The sequence below is a fragment of the Anser brachyrhynchus genome (assembly GCF_964034855.1).
Source record: "Anser brachyrhynchus genome assembly, chromosome: 1".
Taxonomy (NCBI): domain Eukaryota; kingdom Metazoa; phylum Chordata; class Aves; order Anseriformes; family Anatidae; genus Anser; species Anser brachyrhynchus.
In genome coordinates, this window is record NC_137694.1 from 201,090,378 (window position 1) to 201,112,072 (window position 21,695).

General features: G+C 38.2%; 1 protein-coding gene across 4 annotated transcripts in view; it reads left to right on the top strand.

The window, feature by feature from the left end:
• Positions 1-21,091, top strand: part of SLC36A4 (solute carrier family 36 member 4) — an 86,569-nt gene extending 65,478 nt beyond the window's left edge. For all 4 annotated transcript variants that reach the window (XM_080599773.1, XM_080599774.1, XM_080599775.1 and 1 more), the window contains one exon: positions 16,910-21,091. In XM_080599773.1, coding sequence (XP_080455899.1) covers positions 16,910-17,211 — 302 coding nt within the window. In that variant the 3' untranslated portion in view covers positions 17,212-21,091. The remainder of the gene's footprint in view (positions 1-16,909) is intronic.
• The last annotated feature ends 604 nt before the right edge of the window (positions 21,092-21,695 follow it).

The window sequence follows — 21,695 nt, forward strand, 5'->3', positions numbered from 1 at the left end:
ATGCATTACCTAACATTTATCTAAAATGAATTTCATCTGCCAACTATTTGCCAGCTTGTCATCTTAGTAAGGTCCTTCTACCATTCCCCACCAGTGACATGGCATTCAGCTACTCTCAAGGTCTGATCTCCATCTTCATCTCAGCTAGATCCTTTCTATACATTCAAGTTCTACTGACAGCTGGCCAGACCACAGACACACAAGCAGTTTGGCACTACTTTACACACACAATGAAATGGTTTTGCATTTTAGCACTAAGTTTCCTCAGGATTCTTAGGTGAATAGAGTTAATGGGGAAAGACAGGTCTACAGAAGGTAGCTAGTTCTCCACATCCCATGGAGGAAACCTAGGCAGATACCTTCAAACAGAATTGTATCCTTCTCGCCGAAATCTGGGTGCCTACAAACGAGCTAGTTGTATAGACTCCATCATATAAGGTAGAGATCTAATCGACACTGTAAATTAAGCTTTGGGCTGAATTCAGCTAATCAAATATGGAATTCATCTTCAGAAAGCAAGACACAATTCCCTCATACTCCACTGGTATGATATTTACATAGTTTTTGATTGCCACCATCCTGCAACTGCTACATCACACATTGCATTCCTCACGGTTAAGACATAACTAAGCATTCTTAACGTGTTGATTACACCTTGTCAAGCATTTCAGGCTGCTCCTCTATACTTAACTAAAGTAAGTATTTTCTAAAAGTATGGGTCTCCAGCAACACCACTGAATTTCAGACTGTGATAGGTTTTATTTTATAACATCTTTGATGGTAGTATTATACAGGAAAAGATTTTCTTTAAGTTGATTTTTGCTTGCTTAGATGGAGAAATGTAATTGTTTTGGATCCTTTTCAATGTCATCTCTCAAAGGTTTCATTTTTAATGTACAATTTTATGGGCAGCTGAATAATAATGTAGAATAGACTGCCTTTTTACTTCTGGCACTATAGTACAAGCCTAACAAAATGTAAAAATGCTTAGCATTAAAGCAGGCAGTTATTTTTGTCCTGAAGTGCTACTATGGCATTTTATTTTACCTGCATATTTTGGTTATAAAAGATTCTCCATCGATTTTATCCAATGATAACATTACTAATGCAATTGGCTCTTTCTTGCAGTCCTTCCATGTTTCTCAGATATCTATTTACAAGCAAATTGTTCTGAAGTCAAAAGGGAGATTCTCATTCACCTCAAGGCACAAGAGATTTGCTGAAAGGAAATAGTCTGTATGAAATAAAATCAATTGTGTTTTTATCTGGCATTTAGCACGGCAAGCTCCTGCCATAGTTAATATTATAGATGTCCAAATATTAATCATCACAGCGTCTTACCTTACTATTGCATTCATTATTACTCTGATATTTCCTTTTCCTGAGAATCATTACCTTTTCTTTTGTTTCACCTCTTTCCATCTCCATTTCTTTTACTGCAGCTAATTCAGGGCTTCCAGAAAAGCTGTATTACAGCCAAGAACCAGAATCAGTCAGCGCGGTTGTTTTCAACTACTCATAGTGAAATAGCTTCGTATCTCTTTGATTTAGTACATTGAACTGAGAGTGAGAAGTTTGTAAGTATTAAAAGTTGTGTCAATTCAGATGAAAAAGTGAAATAATGCCTCTCTACTAGCACTGAGGAAAATTTGAGCAGAAAGCTATTTAAACTGCAATAGAGCTGTATGATTCAGTGCTCGACTGGCTCTCTGGGTGCATCATCTTTCTGCCTCTGTAACTCCCCCCTCAGATTTTTTCTCCTTGCATCTTCTTTTGATTGCATATTGCCTAGGGAGGACATTCAACCATGGCTTTTATCACATTCCCTTAAATTTTCTTCTGAGAATTTAAGCTGGCTGGTCAAAGACATATTGTTGCCCACCTGCAGCTTAAGTGGATGTGCTTGGTTTTGGAAATTTGGCTGCTGTGTTAGAAGCCTAGTGCAACTTTTATGGCCTATTTAAAGATTTAAGTTGTCAGTGATTTAGTTTGTAAGAGTAACTCTTTTATCTGTGTTTCCCATTGAAAAGTTGTAATTTTGTTTGCAGTGTGACAACTAAGAATAAGATGTTCAGTCACTTTGAATAAGTATCTGACATAAACTGCTGTTGACGTTCCTGCTTGAGACCCGAGCCTTCTTTATTAAGAACCTCTGAACTCTTCCCTTGACATAGCTTTTGAGTAGTTGTGTGCTTCATTATTTCCTTTATTAAAGCCTGGGCCAGTAGGTCACAGTTTGCGTCACCTGTATGTACTTCTCAGGGTCACTGCTCTCCTGCACTGTGTCATTCTTCTAGAGGTGTTCTGGGTTTTGGAGTTGAATATTTGGGCTTTTCTAAGAACAGAAAGTAATAGGTTTACAAAAAAAAAAAAAGTGTGGAAAAAACATATAGGATCTGTAGGTTTTTTTTTTTTGGTTTATGTTTGTTAGTTTTTTTTAAGTCTACCATAGTTATAAGTTGGTAATTGTACAGCAGTAAGTTGTCATTAATTAGAAGAAATAAATATTGTAGCAAGAGTTAAAGCCATTCTGGGGCAAAAACTTGTTTTGTCATGTTTAGCAGAGCTAAAGCACGTGGCTCAGGGGGAAGTTGTGCTGAACTGTTTTTGGTGTGGGCATTAAAGACGAAAATGAAAGACTTTAGTTTTCTAATGCAGAGGTCTTGAAGAAATGCTAAGATTTGGAGAAAATTAAACTATCGTTAATAAGGATAAAAATACCATAATAATGGGGAAAAAAAAGCCAATGAAAGAAGTGTAATCTGAATATAAAGATATCATTGTGGTAATATGTCTTACATAGTAATACCTTACTTTTAGTATTTGAGCAGCAGCCAGCTAAAACGATAACTTGTCCATGACAGAAGTCCTCCTTTAAATTTTGTTTTGTTCTGCTTTGTTACCCATTCCCAGCTGCTTCATTATCCTTTTGGTGGAAGTTTACATTTCAAAAATTCTTAAAAATTCATTTGCCTTTGACTGAAAATAGATTTTCACAGAATGTGCCCCTTTCTTTGTAGAAGCCAGTTTATAGCAAATGAACAAACGAGCCCGTTCTGTTGTCTATAAGATGACTTCTCTGTTTTAGAGCAGTAAATGAAATAAGCCTACCTTTTTAAAAGGTGTCTTGTTAAAGAAAACATACTTTTTTATCTTTTCTCTGCATAGCAGAAAAGTTTGAAGAATTTGTTTCCTAAAATTCCAGGAATTTTAGGGATAAATACCCTGCCTAGGTGTGGTTTATCTCATCTATCTTTACCCTTTCTGACTTGTGCTGCTGAGTTAAGCTGTGGTTCTTGCAGTATCCCCTTACAAGAATGGCTTAAGAAAAGGGAAACACAACTTTTATGTCGTTCCCTTGTTCCATTGGGATTTATCATATTTTCTTCCCTTAATTATGAAGTTATGTCTGCATCCTGAACAGCATCCAGTCAGTCTGCTGAAAAATATTCAGCAAAACCAGCCACCCAGTATTTGCTCAAATAAATTCCTCTGACTAATTGACAATGAAGTATAGCAAGACTCAGCAGGGACTCTTAAGATGTTATTTAATATACTTTTGAAGGTCACTTAGGTACAATTCCAAGTTGTTTTCTGATGCATGCTATAAATAAGACCCAGCAAGCATGCTACTAAGCAAGGGAAGTAATATGACTGGGGAGCAAAGTAATTCTATGTGGAAAGGAAACTGAAATGTACTACCAAAACCACGGAAACTATTTATGTTTCCCCTCAGGAATCTATAAAATGTGGGGCAAAATGCTAAGAGATACCGTTGCTACCAGTCTTTGCACTTATATACAAAAAACATTTCTGCTTTGGAGTAGTGCTAATTCAAACAAGGAAAAAAAGAGGAAAAGGGACCGGTAAAGAACCTGTTGTCTATGGGGTTTCATTCCTCTTTGGATGTGCTGTCCTCACAATAGGCTTGTGGAAGAAAATGAACAGTAGAGCTAATGGATGAGTGAAATGCTTTAAGCAATGATGTTCAGCACATGGAACAAATTTACTGCAAGGCAAGAAGAAGCTGACTCTGCTCAACATACCTAGGTTCATCTTTGGTTTACAAATTATTGGCAGTTTATTTTAGCTTAGTGGTACTTATTTTTCCAACGTATAAGAAGACCTGCAAGATACTCAGCTGCAGTTCCAGCAGGGGCAGTGTGGTCCAGTGAATTGCCTGCAATGGACTCTACACAGAGCTAACTGAAGAACTGACACTCATCTATGCGTTACAAGCATGTGCCATTCTGTATATCACTCAAATGACAACGGGCATTTAAGTAAGGTCTTATCCAAATGGAAGAGTGGCAGGGGGTCAGAGTGATTACCCTCCCTTAGCAACACTACTTTGTACAGAGCAAGCACATTCACAATCAGCATCACAAAATGATTGCAGTCTTGTGTGAGTTCATGTAAAAATGAGCGTAAACTCTTCTTACCCATCCGTATTGCTAGGTAAACAAGAGAGCATTTAAAATTTGAATAGCAAAATACCACATTTAATAAATACTGAATTAAAAAAATAATCAGAAATTGATTGTCAATCTCTTAAAATGAGCCCCAGCATGACATCTGTTGCTAAGGATGGGGTGGTTTTAGCATGACAGTTGCAACTAGCAGGAGGTCCTGAATGCAGACTTCTAATGAGAAAAGCCCTTTATTTTCAAAATAATTTCCTAATTTAGAGATAAGGAAAAAGCGTTTATATGCCAAATGTGTGGAGTTTTTCTTTCAAACTTCCAGAAATTATAGGCAGATAGAAGGTAAGCCTTTGAAGACTGTAAAAGATACAGGTAGCAACAGTGTATCTTGAAAATATTTGAGAGCTTTTTCACTTTGTATTGAAAACAATTAGCAATAAAGAAAATACTCAAGGCCATCAAACTACAGCTTTTCTGCCACTTTGTGTACTGGCATCCTAGTGCTGCTTTTTCTTTTCAATAAAAGTGAAACATTGCTTTGAATTCTTTGCTTTCAAATTATTTCTTACATTTTTTTTCATGGTTGGAATTAGTCACTCAAGGCATCTTCTTTGCTGGTGCTTCAAATAAGCATAAAAGCTAAAATATTAATGGTGCCTCAATGTTATTCATGATTAGTGGCTTGATAAGCTGATCCTCGCAACAGGCTTTCAAATGTCTTTCTAATGTTTTTTAAAGGTTTGGAGAGGAAATGGCTTGGTGGTGGTAGTTTGTTGTTTCTTCTGAACTGCTGTAGGTCAAAATTAGCAGTTGTATAAGTTTTATTTGTTTCATTTCCTCTGCCCCCACCATGTACAATGAGAAGCAAAATTAACTTTGAGTCCTGAGATCCATATGGAACCGTATGAGAACGAAGTCCTCCGTGGCTTAATTATAATGTCTTCAGTAGCCTGCAGGAGATTTAGGACTTTGAAGATCTGTTGTCATAATGAAGTTGTATTGCTTTAACACATCAGAATAACCAGCATGAAACTACTGTTTGTTAATAAAATTATGAAAAAATGTATAGCATGTTTTAACCTACTACATCCCTGTGATGTTACTTTTTCACATGAATATTTTATTTTCGTTTTACATGATTTTCCTTTCTCTAACTTATTGAAATATTGCAGCTCACTCTGAAAAGGAAGATGCTCATGAGTGACTGTATGATCTGCTCATGTGGATGTACTTGATAAATTCATGCCATAAATGGAAGGGATGGATAAGACTTTGTCATTTAATTAACTGGTTGAAGCTGTGCTCCAAGTACTGTGCCATGACTGAGGAAAGGGCATACTCATTATGCTTTTCAGGCAGAGGAATGTTCATCTTAATAACAATATACAATATAAGAAAATGATGAAAAATATCTTTGATAGAAGGAGGATTATGAAGTTCAGTGTGTTATCTGTAGTGAATAGTTAGGGGACTTCTAGTGGTTAGAGCTTTGGTCATCAAAAACAGATACCAAGTGTTACTTGTCTTTAAGCTGAAATCACACTAATTCATATTAGAATATTGGAAAATACAAATTTTCATTGATGAGGGTAATTGAGCTGGCTCACCTGTGCAGGCAGCACATCCTCTCAGCAGGGACAGTGTTCAGCTCTGTATGAGCCTCTGAAGTTCTCGCTGAATCAAGTATAGGTGCTCACACACACAGTTTTGCATGAATGAGTGTGTAGAGTAATTCCATTTGTGCTGCATCTGCCAGTGCCATGTCAGCATCCAACACGCAGCCTCGGACGTCAGGGGACTCACCTGGGAAATCACTTCGATCTTATGCCCTTTGTATTTCATATTTTCATGACACGTATAAAAAGAAGGAAGATGATACTTCTTTCTCAGTCTGGCTTGATGATTGTCAGTCTCCTGGGGTATGGGAGCTGGCAAGCTTGACTTCTCTGAGACATGGATATTGTGCTGGACTCAGCAATATAGGAAAACATTAAGCACCATCAAAATAGATCTTTCTTTCAGAGTCTGGAAAGGGCATAAACATGGAGATGACTGAATTCAGGATCCCAAATCCCCATGAGAAACCAGATTGTAGGTGCTCAGGTCAGTTACACGTGTGGCTGCGTGTGGCAGAACACCAGCTCCTCTTTTGGGATTTTGTCCCAGCTTGCCAGGACTTCACAATGAGCGGTGCTGTCCCTTGGTATCACCATCACACAACTTTTGGGTAACAGTACTTTACGCGATGAAAAACAAAGTCCTGTTGTCCTTAATCATCTGTTTATTTCTTCATTATGCAACTAAGTAAAAACATGCTACCAGATTTTAAGTTTATTTAATTATTTCATCTGAAATTTTGCTTCCTTTTGATGCCTATTTTTTGAGAACAAAAGGAAGATTGACCCAACAGTAACAGGTGGGGAAAAATAATTTATTATTTTTTTTTTTCCCCTGTGGGAAGTTAGATAATGATTAGACATCAGTACCATGCTTAACTCTCATCTCGGATAAGCTATAACTGAAGGCATGCTCGCTAGACTTCCCAGGTTTTCACATCTTTATTTGGAATGCCACCAGCAGGCACCATTTCTACTTTGTGTAATTGATACTTTCAAGGATGATGGCAGCAGAGATTGCAATACCTGCAGATTAAAAGATGGCGTTGTAATACAGTAATATCTTAGTATTGCCTTTTATCCTGTGGGAGTCCATACTGCTTTACAAAGCGTATTTACTCACAGCTGTTTCATTGTCCACATAAAAGCATTACAAGAGCATTATGGTACAGTTTGGAAAATACAATCCCTAAAACCAAAGGCAAAGCATCTGAGGATAGCCAAGAGAGGTGTCTGATTCACGTAACAGGAGCTCAGTTCCTCATATACCATGTAGGCACATGGACAAATACGAGTAATTCTCTTTGATATTAGAGTTCCAGGGGAGGTATTAAAGCTCTAATAGCTACTGCAGTGATATTAAAGTTTATTACTTTCATATTGTTTTTTATCTGTCACTGTCAGGGTGCCTTACAAAGGAGCTCACTATTCTTATTGCCATCCTGCAGATAAGGAAGCTGAGCATGAGAGGGGAAGGGGTATGCCCAAAGCTACTAAACAGACCTGTGCAAGTGAAATATGCTAAAAACAAGTTTGCTAAGCACAGATTTAAAGCTTTATTTCTAGGGCTACAGTGCCTTCCTTTTTGCTTATGGAGACACAAAATTCCAGGAGGTACAATCCCAAGCCATGGGGGATTTAGAAGCTGTTTGAGAGATTATGTTCTGGTACTTTTATAGCATTGAAAATCACTTTCATTGACCATTTCTTTAGACCAGTTGCATTCCTTGTCTCCTCAGAGACTAAGAGAATATTCATTTTCCTGTCTAGGTGCTTTCTGGTTCTTTGCTGTCTTTTCTCTTCAGATAACAGAGCACCAAACAAGCCCTTATTTCTGAACAACCCGACCATATCTTATGCAGATCTGTCACATCACTGGCTCTTACAAGTACCTTCTTCAGGAAGGATATTTAACTCATCACGGGACAATTTATGGCAGAAGGGACAATAAGGAAATTAGGGATGGTTTAAATTTTAAAACTAAAAAAAAATAATCTCATTTAAACTATCTTTTTTTGACAAACATGATACTATTTTTGAAACCTGCACTATTTCTTAAATGAATAAATGATAAAGGAACAGTTATCTTGAATACTGTTGCTTAGCTTAGGACCAATTCTACCCCAATATAAATTCTGTAAAATTTGTCATTAAAGTAAAATGGGATTTTTTTCATCAGCCATAGTGAACTTATATTTTTCCCTATCTTTCTTAAGTTCCAAACCTGAGTTAATGGATAATTTTCTTTGAAAAGTTGTGGCATTTAACAGCCACAACACATGTTTTTCATAAGAAATGATGGAAGTTGCCATAAAAAGAAATAATTCAGTATTAAACTGTTGTGTTGGTGCATTCAATTCACTTTCACGAAATACACAGCTAAAGGAAAATACATTTTTTTGGAAAAATGTAGATAACGAGAACGTTACGCTTCTGTGACCTTGCTGCTTGTTGGTTTCCAAGTGTAAATAAAGTGGTCCAGTTACAGGATAGGTGTATGTATTTGAGGTGCATTTAAGTAATATAACTGAATATTTTCAGAGTAACCCCTTAGATTTTTTAATGAAATTAAATACTTGATATTCACTTTCATGCAAATAATTCAGTGATTATAGACTTCAAAAGAAATTACCTAAAATAAGACGACATAGCAATGATGTTGTACCTGTTAGCTGTTTGTCACTGTTAGTTTAGTAGGCATCTTCTTCTTAGATACTGATGATACTGTGAAAAAATGGATGAGTTTCTGTGCCTGGCTTTTGAAGTAAATCAGAAGAGATAATTTTGTGAGAAAGACAGTGGCTGTTAAAGCGGAATGTTGATGATATATTCAAAGATTTATATATATATATTTATCTTTTATTTAGTAGGAAACATTCTATCTTTTTGTATTCTTCTGTTTTAATGCTAGAATTTCTATCTGTGAAATTTTGAACTGAGGAAATACAAGTACTTAAAAGGTCAGTAGTCCTGAATTAGACACTGACTATTAAAAAGCAAACAAACAAAAACAGCGAACAAACCACAAAACAAAACAACAAAGCAAACACACAAGGAACACGTGGAAACTCTGTTTGCTTTCTGTTCTGATGATGGTAACTGGAATATGCTGAAGATAGGGGAGGGAGGAATCATAAAAAAAAAATCCAAAGGAAGCAACAAATCTTGGGAAGTTATAAATGCTGATAGGTTACTCTGATGCCAGTGCATTTCTTAAGGGTCATGTGTCCAAGGCTTCCGACGTCTGTGAAGAGTAACGTTTGTATTTCCATGGAGAAAGGAATAATTATATTCCTAAATGCATATGAAATAGTTCTAGGTTAGACTTTTGTTATTGCGATTTTCTATTCAGGTCCTAACAGATCATGCCATTTTCTTGAAGAAATTTCTAACTATTACTAAATATGAGTCACTTAAGGCAGCTATCTGGAAACTTATCATGAAACAGAAATGAAGCTTACCTCTCTTTACATGACAAAACTATAGAGCTTTGCACAGCCTCTGTGCCGGAAGGGCAGAGTCTGGGAACAGCAAACTCCATCTGGCTTACTAAGATCAGGAACCTGTGGTGGTCCTTTGTGCAGTCCCTTACCTGTTGGAGGTTTGAATATATGAATTAGCTGCATGTGCAGTGAGAAGAGATGTATTGTAAGGCCCTTAACATGCAGGTGTACTGCTCTGGCCATGCCTGTGCAGGGATTGCTTGATTCAGAGGTGTTTGCTCAAACACAGCAGTGCCAGTTGGCCAGTTTTACAATGGGTAGGTGATCAGAGTGTAAGGTGATGATAATTTTGATTTTTCTTTGAATTACCGTTGTATTATTATTGAAAATCCTACTGTGAACTCCAAATGAGACCATAAAGGTGTAATTCATCTCACCAAACCTCAACCATCTGAAATTCAGGTACCAGATCCAACTACCTTCAAGCATCTGGTCATCCTTCCTTAACTCTGGAGGAGGACAGAGCTGCAGGCACACGGCCATGCCTGGTCTGGGGACAGCTATACATTTGGCAGCCAGGTTTCCCCACATGATGAAGCAAGCTGTTCTCTGAACTTCACCTTGTGAGGTGAAATGCCAACAAATTAAGATTAAAAACATCTGTAGACGACTGCATTATGGCCTGCAAGCCATAATTTAGTACTTCATCTGCCTAAGCCTGTGATCACAGTGAGATGAACCTGCACGTGGTTCTCTCTGTGAGGCCGGGGCATTTGGCAGCTTGGTCTTTCTATATCATCATCCATCAACACAGCAGGCTGTGACTGGCTTTTGCCTGCAATGCCAGCTGTTGCAAAGCATTGTTTTGAAAATACATTGGTCAGTATGATGGTTGTCTTTTTATGGCCACAATTTCTGAATTCAGTTTTAATATGTGGCAGTGAATTCACAAGCTATTTATTTGCATGTCAGGAATAATACAGTGCACTCATGCACAGTGGCTATTGATTGTACCAAAACAAATCTCAGTTTTCGTACCCCCAAAATAAGCAGGCAAATTTGGATACTTAAAAACAACATGAAAATCCGATCATTTGCTTCATTACTGCAGCACCGCTGACATCCACAGCACTATGTGAACACATTTTCTTCCCTGTGGAAATCAGCTGAAGTGATATAACAATTCCACAGAAGCTCTACATGAGGAAAGACAGCCGTGTCCATTCCCATGATGTCATTCCCAAATCCTACTCAGTGTCAGAGGTTACCACAAAGAACTGTATTTCATGAAAGTTTTAAGGGTTTGAGCTAGAGTTTTAGTCTGTATTGGAATGGAACAGATACCTCTGAACCTGGGGGGAAGGAGAAAGAAAAAAGAGGAGAGTGAACGTTTTCTGCCTGAGATCTCTGTGATCTCTTTTGCCATCCTTAGTACGAACTCCTCATTCAGCCTTTCTGGACATACTTTCTGGCATCGTATGTGTTTGGTCTCACACGTGTCCTGTTATCATCACTGAAAACTGGGTTCTGAAGACAGGTATCAGAAACTTGACAGCAAATACCAGCTTTTGCTCAGTTCATATAGTAATCAGGAGGTATATAGTGAATTTTTTATTTTCAAGGGTGAAGGCAAGAAAAGCTGCTTTTTATGCAAAAAGACTTCAACTTCCCAGGTCTTGTTTTTGGCATGAGACGGCAAAGTAGCCATGTGTCACAGCCCACCTGCGGGGAGGGGGGCAGTGACCCCGATTCACAAATCCCCTTGATATATACATAGTGTAGCCAAGGAAAAAAATGGGGAATATAGAGTGATGGCAGTGACGGGAGGGAAATACAACTTTCCAGCACCACTGGAAGCAGCATGAGTGATTCTTCAAGGCTTTGCTGCTGCTCCCAACTCTCTTCTTTACCTCTGCTTCCCATGACAAAAACATGTCTTGTCCTTGAATGAGCAACATTCATTTTTGCTTGCGCTGCTGGGAGCCCTTCAGCTGTCTCAGAGTAGCAATTTATTTTAAGAGACTGAAGTAGAGGGGACAGTTTAATAGCAAATTTATTTCTAGTGGATCTATAAGATCAGATGCCGGAAAGAGACTGATCGGCAGTGGGAGCAGTGTCAGTACTGTAATTGTATCAGATCATCCATTTGGAGCTCAATATTGGTATTCTGCTGCATACTTTACACTCATTTGTTGAATCTAGCTGCACATTATACTTGCTTAAATTGTTGTGCTAAAGTACATCTGAAGAGATTTGTAAGTACCAGTAGCAAAGCTGAACTAAATTTACTGCAGAGACCAAGGAATAAATGCAACATCTCAGATCTAACAGTCTAGCCAGGTGTCGTTTGTGAGCCCACGGGTTATCCTTCACTGAACATTGAAATACCTTTGCAGATAATTCAGTGTGCTGTGCCAAGCACCTCTGCACGTTAGCTTCAGGAAGGCCGCTTGGTGTTGCAGTTCCATGCGAACTGCAGCACGAGGGATTTCGTAGGGCCTCACGGCCTGGCTTGCCTTCCATGCTGGCATCCAAAAGGGGTGCTCAAGTGAAAACATAAACTTTGAAGATCTGATGAAGGGCAGACATTACCCCTGTGTGAACGGGGTGAGGAGGCTGAGAAATGTATTTACTACTACTTTGGCATTTTACTAGGTGTAAGCAAGTTGCTCTAAGTGGTCCTAAGGAAGTGAGTCAGGGGAAGAATTGCCTTATAGGCACATCGCTGCCACTCCTCCCCTGCCCCTGTAAATCTATGCCTCCTCCTGCATGTGATTGTTCTGACACTAAATTTTGCTTAAAATTGCTTGCAGGTCCTGGAAACTGCAGTTATCTCCGATATCATTCTTTAAGCTTCTTTCTGCATAAGGAATAAAGAGAATATAAGTTACTACGCTCTTGTAAACAGCTTTGAAGCCTGTGCTGCAAAGTGCTCTAAAAGATGAATTCCGCACCTCTGAGATATGAATGTGGAGGGCTGGGGGAAGGAATAGAGCCCCTGGAATGGAGCAGGTGGTTAGGGCTCTGCTCTTTGCCAAGACAGTGTCCTTTATTACCTCTCGTTGTGAAGGGCACGGTTATTCAACCCATCCTCTGTTGGATGACTCTAGGGCTTCCAAGTAGCATGAGGAAAGCAATCATAAACAGGGAATTGTAGCGAGAGGGCAAATGGAAGGTTAGATGAGAAGGACCTTCTCATTAGGGATAATGATCGTGTTTTTCACTCTACAGGGACCAAAGCCCAACCACACGATGTGTGTGGTTCTCCTGCACGTGAGCTGCCTCCTTTTTTCTCTCCAGTGTGAAAATAGAATTTGACACTTTGTAGTACAACTACAATTCATTTTCTCCTTTGTTTTGTTTCATTTTGGTTTTGAGATTGAACTGCTGTTTAGAAGCATGCATTTAAAGAACTTGTGTTAAGAAAATGATTTTGGTGAAAATGCAATCAACGTTTTTAAAAAAATCATTTTCTGTATGCCTCATAGTCTTTTGATGTCTCAAAGAACAGCTAAAACAAAGAGCACCTCAAACTCTATGTTAATTAGCTTTTTTAGCCAGAAAAAAAAAAAATTCTAATTCACAATTATGTAATACCAGGATCTTTATCTAAATCCTTTTTTCTTAAACTTCACCCACCGATGTGTACATTTTTGCTAAGTGTGTGCAAAGCTCTGAAAATTATTCACAAAAGCTTTAATTATTTGCATTAGACAGTTTCTCTTCAGATTAATAACAGGTTTCTACTTGGTTTTGTGTTCCTTTGTATATACGTATCAAAACAGTTTCATTTCCATTGCGGAGCTCTCAAGGAAGGCATTCTTTATATGAGGGGGGAGCACAGGCTGGGATATTAAAATAGTAAGGAGGATTCAGGCTGGTATTTTAAAGTGCCATTTTGCCTGCAGACAGAATTCTTTGGCAGACATTTAATTGTAGGCATTTTTTTTCCTCCTGAAAGGGACTCATTCCTTGCCATATCATAGGCAGCTGTCTTGTTAAAAAACAGTTTTGTTTTATACTTTTAAGACAATTTATTTTTGGACAATTGTCCTGAAAATGTATGCCAAGCACCCATTTCTAATATATCAATGCTCGTGGAAAAGCGATAGTAAAGAGGTGGTGAAACTTTTTGTTCCCCACAGAGATCTCACTGAAATTAGTTCAGCATGCAAGTCTGGCTAGTAGTATACTGATTCTGTAATGGGGAGAGAAATTAGTAAAAGAAGAAGTGCTTTAAAATGAACAGAATAAACTTAATGCTATCTTTCCACTGGCTTGATATGTCCCTTAAGAAAATAGAAACATTCTGCTATATTTCCCCTGGGTCCCCCAAAGCCCCAGCTGACACAAATGTGTTACTACATGATTGAGACAGGCTAGGGAATTTATTAATACTAGTTTTTGAGATTAGACAGCAGAGTTTAAAGTAGAAGTAATGTGTTAAAATCCTTTATATCTTTGTGAGATGCTGTGTACGTATGGCTCTTGCTCTTTCATTAGAGCTGTCTTTCATTCAACATTTTAACTGTTGGCCAAAACCCAAGTCTGACATTAATATTGTAGGGCTTCTGTTTTCAGTTGGGATTCCCAGAGCTTCCAAACCAGAAAGTTTCATGACTGTTGATAAATGTTCAGAATTTCTTCTTGACTTGGTATTTTGAAACCTATGTATGGCTGGGAAAATCAGTCTCTGTGCCTGTCGAAATGCCCCTTGTATACTTCTCCTGGAAACTGGGAGAAGAAACTGGCCCCATTCTTAACTGTTGAGGACATTCTTTGGTAGATAATAAATAGGACTTGCATTTCCCTTGGATTGTTAGAGAATACATAGGACCTTGAAACATGTTTCCAAACTTCCTCCCACAGCAATACCCAGATTCATACAAATACATATAAGTCAAACATTTGATAAGATCCAAACCAACACACAACATTTTGCTTTCCATAATCTGAAGCAATTATAAACTGTAGTTTGTCTTTTTTTCCAGTTAAAAAGTATGAAAAATATTCTCATTATTTGTAATAAAGCAGAATGTTTCAAAGCAAACAACTCTAAATTAATCAGTACCTTCTGAATTCTGGACACATGTAGACGTCAAAGAGGTCTATTACAAAAATTGAAAATCTATGCTTGATGAATACACCAGCAACTCCAGTTTGCAAGATAATAAATGTGTAGCCCTCCCCTATGCCTCAGAAGATCACATTAAGCATATTCATTAGCTGAGAGTCATTGCAAATGTACTTCAACTGCAGTTTTCAGTTACTTACCTGTTGTGCTTTGCTGTGCAAGTATTGGTGCAGCAGAGTGATGGCCTGAGCAGAATTATGGCCACAAAAGTTATAGAGGTGGGTATTGTGTTAACTTTGATGTAATTCCTTTGTCATTCTATTCAGCTTTGTCCTAGATAATGTGTAAACATTTGATGTTTCCAGTCTGTTAGTGTCATACTCATGCAGTGGAAGAAACTGTTTGTCATTGAGTAGGTCTATCATAACAGTGGGATAAAAATTTTGGCTCATCAATTTTTGAGTGTCATGGTGTTCTTAAGGGTTCCCAAAGGATACCTCCGTCTCTACCCAAGCTTCCTCTGGCCTCATTGTGTCTCTCATATCTCTGTGGAATCACAAAGAGTTCATGAACTACAGTCATGGCAAACAAGAACAAGTTAACAGTGTTTTCTTGCCAGATCTGTGCATTATGTAGTTCTTTCAAATAGGATGGGTTGGAGAATCCTTTATCCCTCTGTGGTCTTGTACCTTCAGCCATACCTCTTTTTTATGTGGTATCTCTGTAGCAAGGGTTTTTATTAAAATGTGTAGCAAATGGTGGCTTGTGCCACAATGCCTTGTGGCAGCTACCTGGTAGCAGCAGGTAGCTGTTGTGCTGTGCAAGTGAATTTGATTATATCTTCACCAGACAGGACTGAACTCCTTCGGCTCATGGTCATTTCAAAATTGGAAGTGCAGAGAAGTTTGGTACAGCAAAGGAAGAGCTCTTAGCAAAATAGGTGGGATGATGAGTTGTACCACATCGGGAGCCAAAATATTTGCTACTGCACTGCGGTACGAGCATTTGCTAAACCGTGTTTCTGTTTTCACGAGCGTATTTGCCAGTGCAGATTTCCTCAAGTTGGATATTCTCAATGGAGAGCATTAGCAATAACATAATTTGGCTATGTTGCCTTTCATAATCAGATTTGTCAGAATTTGAGGCAGTCAGTGGCAATCGGCCCCCAGCAAAGATGTTCTGCAAATGGAAAATTCAGCCTGAGAAATTATGAAGCCAATACACACTTTCTAGTTTTCATCCTTGCGTGTTATGTGAGGATTTCCTTCCTGCTTGGGCCATTTGCTTATCACCATAAATGTTATTTCCAAAATATTTAGTTAGTGGAGGAGTTGCTCTAAAGCCAAACATGTTTTTGGTATGGCTTAAGAGTTAAGAAAGGAAGGTACGGAAGAACCAAAATATATTATATGCTAATTTTGGTATTCTGGTGTTTACAGTAGTTTTCCCCATTCCCTTTCTTTCCAATTGCTTCCTTCTCTTGATCATACTGGGGTCTGTGCTCAGCTGGCCTTTGAAATCTATTTTCTAGCAGAGAAATGAAAATGTTACATGACTCACTGGCATATCTAAGTTAATACTAGGGTGTCTTGCCCAGGGTTGCCAGCCAAAGGGGTTAAAACCAGAAGTGGTTCTGCTCCTCCTGTAAGGATGGGCTGTTTCCAAGAAGGGTCTGGCTTCAGGAGGTGAGGCTGGCCATGCCGTGCCACCAGGCTTTGTGGGCCTTGTTTTCAGACTTGTATCTTGGCAGAACTAAGTTCTCATTCAGCTAACCAACTAGTACAGTGACATTTCTTACATTGAATGCAATTGTATAGACCAAGAGTTTTCCGGAGACAAGTCTGTAGATAAGTGATGGAAATGTTTGAGGCTGCCGAGTGGCCAGTAGGTTTTGTGTCCATTTTGAAGACCTGTATGTCATTTCGTGTTATTAATAGTGATGTATTTTTTATCAGTATCTCCTGAGCAGCATTCACCATCTCCTTCCACTGTTCTGCCTGAACTTTATTCTTTTGGCTTACAAAAAAAACCATAAAAAAGTAAAAAATGTCTCTGTACAATTTCATATTTCTCTGTAATTTGCGGGCCAAGTTTATTTACCATGTAAGTACTAGAAAACTTTAACTTAGAGCTATGTCAGCTCATACAGAAATTAAAAATTAAAACTGGGTATCTCACATGAGCATGAAAATGTACCTTACTCACAAATAAATACATACATCTATGCAGTGTGTATAATCTATACCACTCGTATCTGGATAAATAGTGAATGATAAGTTATGTATTTGTCACAGTTTTGTTTTTCATGAGGATGTTGAATGTGCAGCCAATATTGCTCTTCTTGTGTTTTAGGTGCTGTAGCAGTTCTGATCCCTCGCCTGGACCTGGTGATTTCTTTCGTTGGAGCTGTCAGCAGCAGCACTCTGGCACTGATTCTGCCACCTCTGGTTGAAATCCTCACTTTCTACAAGGAAAACTTAAGTTTGTGGACGATATTCAAAGACCTTTTCATAGCTGTCATTGGAGTCGTTGGCTTTTTAACAGGGACGTATGTGACGGTTGAAGAAATCATTTACCCTGCATCCGTGGTTTTAACTAACACAACTGAGAGCATCTCTGCTGATTTAAATGCTACAGACTTGGTGGTTGGCTAAAAGTAACAACCAGACGCCATGAACTATTTTGTTCCTTAATGAGAATCCAAGATGGATGGCAGACCTGCACGTGGGACAAATTACAGTGGATTTTAAGTGAATTCTTGAAAAATTGCATGCAGCCCTTTCTCACTCTGTTGTTTGTTCTTTCTCTCATTACTTCAGATCTGCTACCTGAATTAACCCCTTTGCTCTCAATCTTCTGTGCTCATCTAGTGAAAAACTGAATTGGTGTCAGGATTTAAAATACATACAATGATACAGGAAGGTAATACGATCTTAGATTATTTGCAAAACAGAGGAAGGATTTTCCTAAGGAAGTCAAGATGCTTTCCTCCTCAGAAAAGGTGGAAGTCAGTCCATCCATCATATCTCTACACAAAGTCTAGGCACTACTGTTTTCCCTCTAGCTCTGTTTTAAGGGCTCCTGTGGGAGTTCAGTGATGCACAGACCTTCTCTTGGCTGTCTCTAGTGGGATGCACCCCAGTGAACCAGAGACACTGGTTTTAGAAATGAAAACCTGTGTTTTTTATTTCCATTCTGGGGACTTTGATGTTTGCCTTGGAAAAACTTCTGGGTGGTTGCAGTTGTGTAGCTCTGGTCCCTGGGAGCTGGTTTGTCTGGAATCACGGTGCGTTGTGCAGAATGACAGTCACTCTTGCTCAGTCTTTTCATGTTGGCTCCAAGGGGAGCTCTTAAGCAACTGGAAGCACCAAACCCTCCTAGTACAGGCTAGCGTAACAGACCGCTTTAGTTGGTGGGTTACATGACAGTAAGCATAAAGGCACTTTTTCATGCTGACAGTCTGAACATTTAAGCTGAAAAATGTACAAGACTGACAGAGGGGCAAGGCTTAGAGGTAAAGACTGGATCCTTTATTAGAGCAAAAGAGAGCCAGGTAGGAGTGGTTTTGCCATCTTGCTTGATCTGTTACTATCTGTTTCTGTACCATGAGCTGCTCAGCATGGCCAGACCCTTGCTCCAGGGAAATGGCATCCATGGAGCTCTGCAGAGCCATGGGGGTAGGGCTGTCCCGAGCAGCTTCGGGTTTCATGATGGCAACTTCTGCTTGAGAAAGAAAAGGATGAAACACTACTTTCTAGAATGGAGCTTACGCCATACTTTCACACATATAAGCTGTGGGTTATCTGTGAAGAAACTTATAATTCACAGCACTGTAAGTTGCAAGGGGGCACAGAGGGTGTCTGCTTTGAAGCCTATTTTCCCTAGAGTGCCCCACCTGCCTGCAGGCTGTCTGAAGGTGTGGGCTGTCTCAGGACTTGCTTTCGATTACTGGTACTGTGTAGAGAGGTACAGCTTACATGAGATATAGGGCATACATGTGAAAATGATATTTTTTTAGCAAGTAATTATTTATCTCCTTTGGATTTTGAAAGAAATGTTACAAAATGTTGTTTATTAGAGCAATATTACTTTCTTTAATGAAGCAAAAAACATTCAACACCACAAAAGATAATATAAGTAGTTTATTTTTGTACGTTTTGGTAACTGCTGCCCTAACCCATTTTTTACACTATTACTTTATCCTTAATTTCAACTGTACAAATGTATAAAATGGTATTTTTTCCTTTACATATTGCTATGTACATATCGCTAAGTCTGTAGACTAACTATATTTCTACTGAAGCATATAACAATTATTTTTGCATGCTTATGTTCTGCCTTAAATGGGATCTAACATGCCCTTTGCTAATTTTTGCTTCTTTTGTCCATTTTGGAAGGAAAAAAGAACATGTTGATAAGTTGGTAATTGGGTAGAAACGAGGTCTGTTCAGCAAGCCTGCGTGCTGAGTCCCCAGCCAGAATCCTGATTTTCAGGGCTCATATTTGACTTTTTGGCTCACACTGCAAAGATGATTTTCACTCCAAATGCCAAAGCTATATTTTTGGTCTTGTTTCCTAAAAACACTCTATGTTTTGTAAAATAATAGAACTGTATTTATCATAGTCCTTTCTGTTATGAAGAAATTCCTTTTTCTAAGGAATATATTTAATTATAATGTTCCTCCAAGACATATGGTATGCCAAAACCTCTTTATTATATTCATACAAATGAAGATAAGAATATATATAATATTTTGGTTGCTTTCTGTATATTCCTCAGAAATTTACCCTTTGGTAATCTACCATTTTGCATTACAGTGCTAAAATAATATAGAGCTAGATATATCTATATTTATATTTTCCCTTCAGAGTATTTCTCCAGTCATCTACCATGTGGTGACTGTATATGAGCACTTTCATCTCCACTGAAGGCATTTCTGATAGGGATTTGTTACAGCATGTAGTTTGAACTGCGTGTCCTTGTTCAAGCAATAGTTCTGAGTAATGTTCTTATTTTTATTTTAGCGTGGACGAAGTTAAATACTTCACAGGCACTTTGAAGGGCTGAGTCTCAGCTGGTTTAATGCTACGGTATTAACCTGTTGTATGAAAGTGTCACTGAGGAGCAAACACAGGTAATTATCAGAGAGACAAAAGGTAACTTCAGCTTTTTGTCTTCAAGGCTTTTTAGTCTTTAAGCTGTTTTGAAACACATTGAAGATAAATGTTTCAGTCTGCTTGGTAATAAACCTGCTGTGTTCCTAAACCATACACTACACACTGATAGACTGTGTTTCTGTGCAAAGTATTTCACTTGATACTAAATATTTCTACATGGAACATTTTTAATGGGACCAATAGGATTTAAATTAAAGCTATTTTTCCCGATTTACATCTGTCTACCCACGTGTGTTTGGAAAATAAAGGATTGTCAAGTCCATTCATATCATCTGTTCTTCAGTGATTGTGTCCTGGTGAACACCTCTGAGAAAATCCTTCTGCCTGGGTGCAGAAGAAGTTGACCAGCTCAGAGTTTGGTGGTAATTTTTGACAGGTGCAAGGGAATAATGACGTGAAGATTTGCTGAGATGGGTCCCTATAGCATAGGTGAATGCAGCAGTTTTTTGAAATTCAGGCCACCTGTTTAGAAGCTTGATAGGTTTGAGGAACCTAATCTGAGCCATCAAACTTTGGATAAGCTGGCCCGAACAGGACGCCTTACAGATCTTACTACCATGTCTGACTGGGGAGCAGCCTGTCAAGGAGCAGATTTTCAGACAGATGTATTGCCATTGATTGACCAGGTATGAAGTAGTGTTTTTATGCAGTGGGTCACTGTTGCCATATCTAATGGTGTATCTTTTGCATCTTTAAAATGTTTATTAATATATTTTATACAATGTTGATTTTCTCCTACAGTGTAGGATTTTCGTTACTTTAACACTCATGCAGGGCTTTGTGTGGCCTGCTCTTTCAAATAGAAAGAGTGAGGAATCAGAATATCTTGCTCTGGATGCAACTAAAATGTCACTAATAGAACTAGAGAAGAACTACTACGTCTGAATAATAAGAGTGTTCCTGTGAAACATTGCCAAAGATTTAAAAGATGGGAAATCTGACAGAAACCTCTTCTGAATAATAAGAGTGTTCAATCAGCTTTTAAAGTACTGTAATATAAAGTTCAAGGTAAGATGCAAGGGGTGAAACTCCAGATTTAATGGGTATGGTTTACATTAATATATATTTAATAAGGAAATGTACTTTAGCACAAGGTAAATTAAACTGAAGAATGTGATTGGCTTATGTTCTTGACAAGGAACAGAAAGCTATTGTATTTATATACTGAACATGCACTTATATTTTACAGCATGATATTGTTAACCATTTTAATGTAATCATTAGCTGCGCTATAAGTAACTGGATCATTTTCTTGTCTGTAACTGTTCATCTTCAAATATCGGGCGAGGAAGAGGGTGGGTTCACCTAATGTTCTGTAAATTAAATCTTCTGTATCAATAAAGACAACAATAATAATCCTCTGGTAACTTACTCTTTTCCTGGATATCACCATATTACATCACTAGAAGAAATAGCTGCTTTAATTCAAAATTTACCTTTGTTTTTATTTTGAAGTTATCCAAGGAAAGGCAAGCAATTGACATGGGACTGTCAGACATGCTCAAGAGGTGAAGGTTCATTGATAATAAATCTCACTTCAAAGTCACAGGGGCACTCCTTAATAATCTCACTTCCACTCCAAGGTTGTTCATGAAAGCACACTTAGCATCTTCATGTACATTTCTGCATCTTTTCAGAAGCGCTTTAGTAAATGAGATAATTCCTAACTGGAGAAAGGCAGCCAGGAGTTTCCACTGAAATTCTAGTTCACTTCTGAAAACTGCAAAGAAAAAGCCTTTTTTTAAAAATAAAAAAAAAAAATAGGACAAACCCTTATCATACTTGGGTATGTACTTGGCCTTCACTGAAGTATTAACCTTGCTTAAGTATTGAGTTTTGGATAATTAGGTATGGAAGAGATCAATGTGAAAGTTCTGAACTTTCTAACTAAAATTGAAATTACTGGTTGGAAACAAAATCAGAAGTATAAGCTTTCATGTGCTCTCCAATTGTCAGTCAC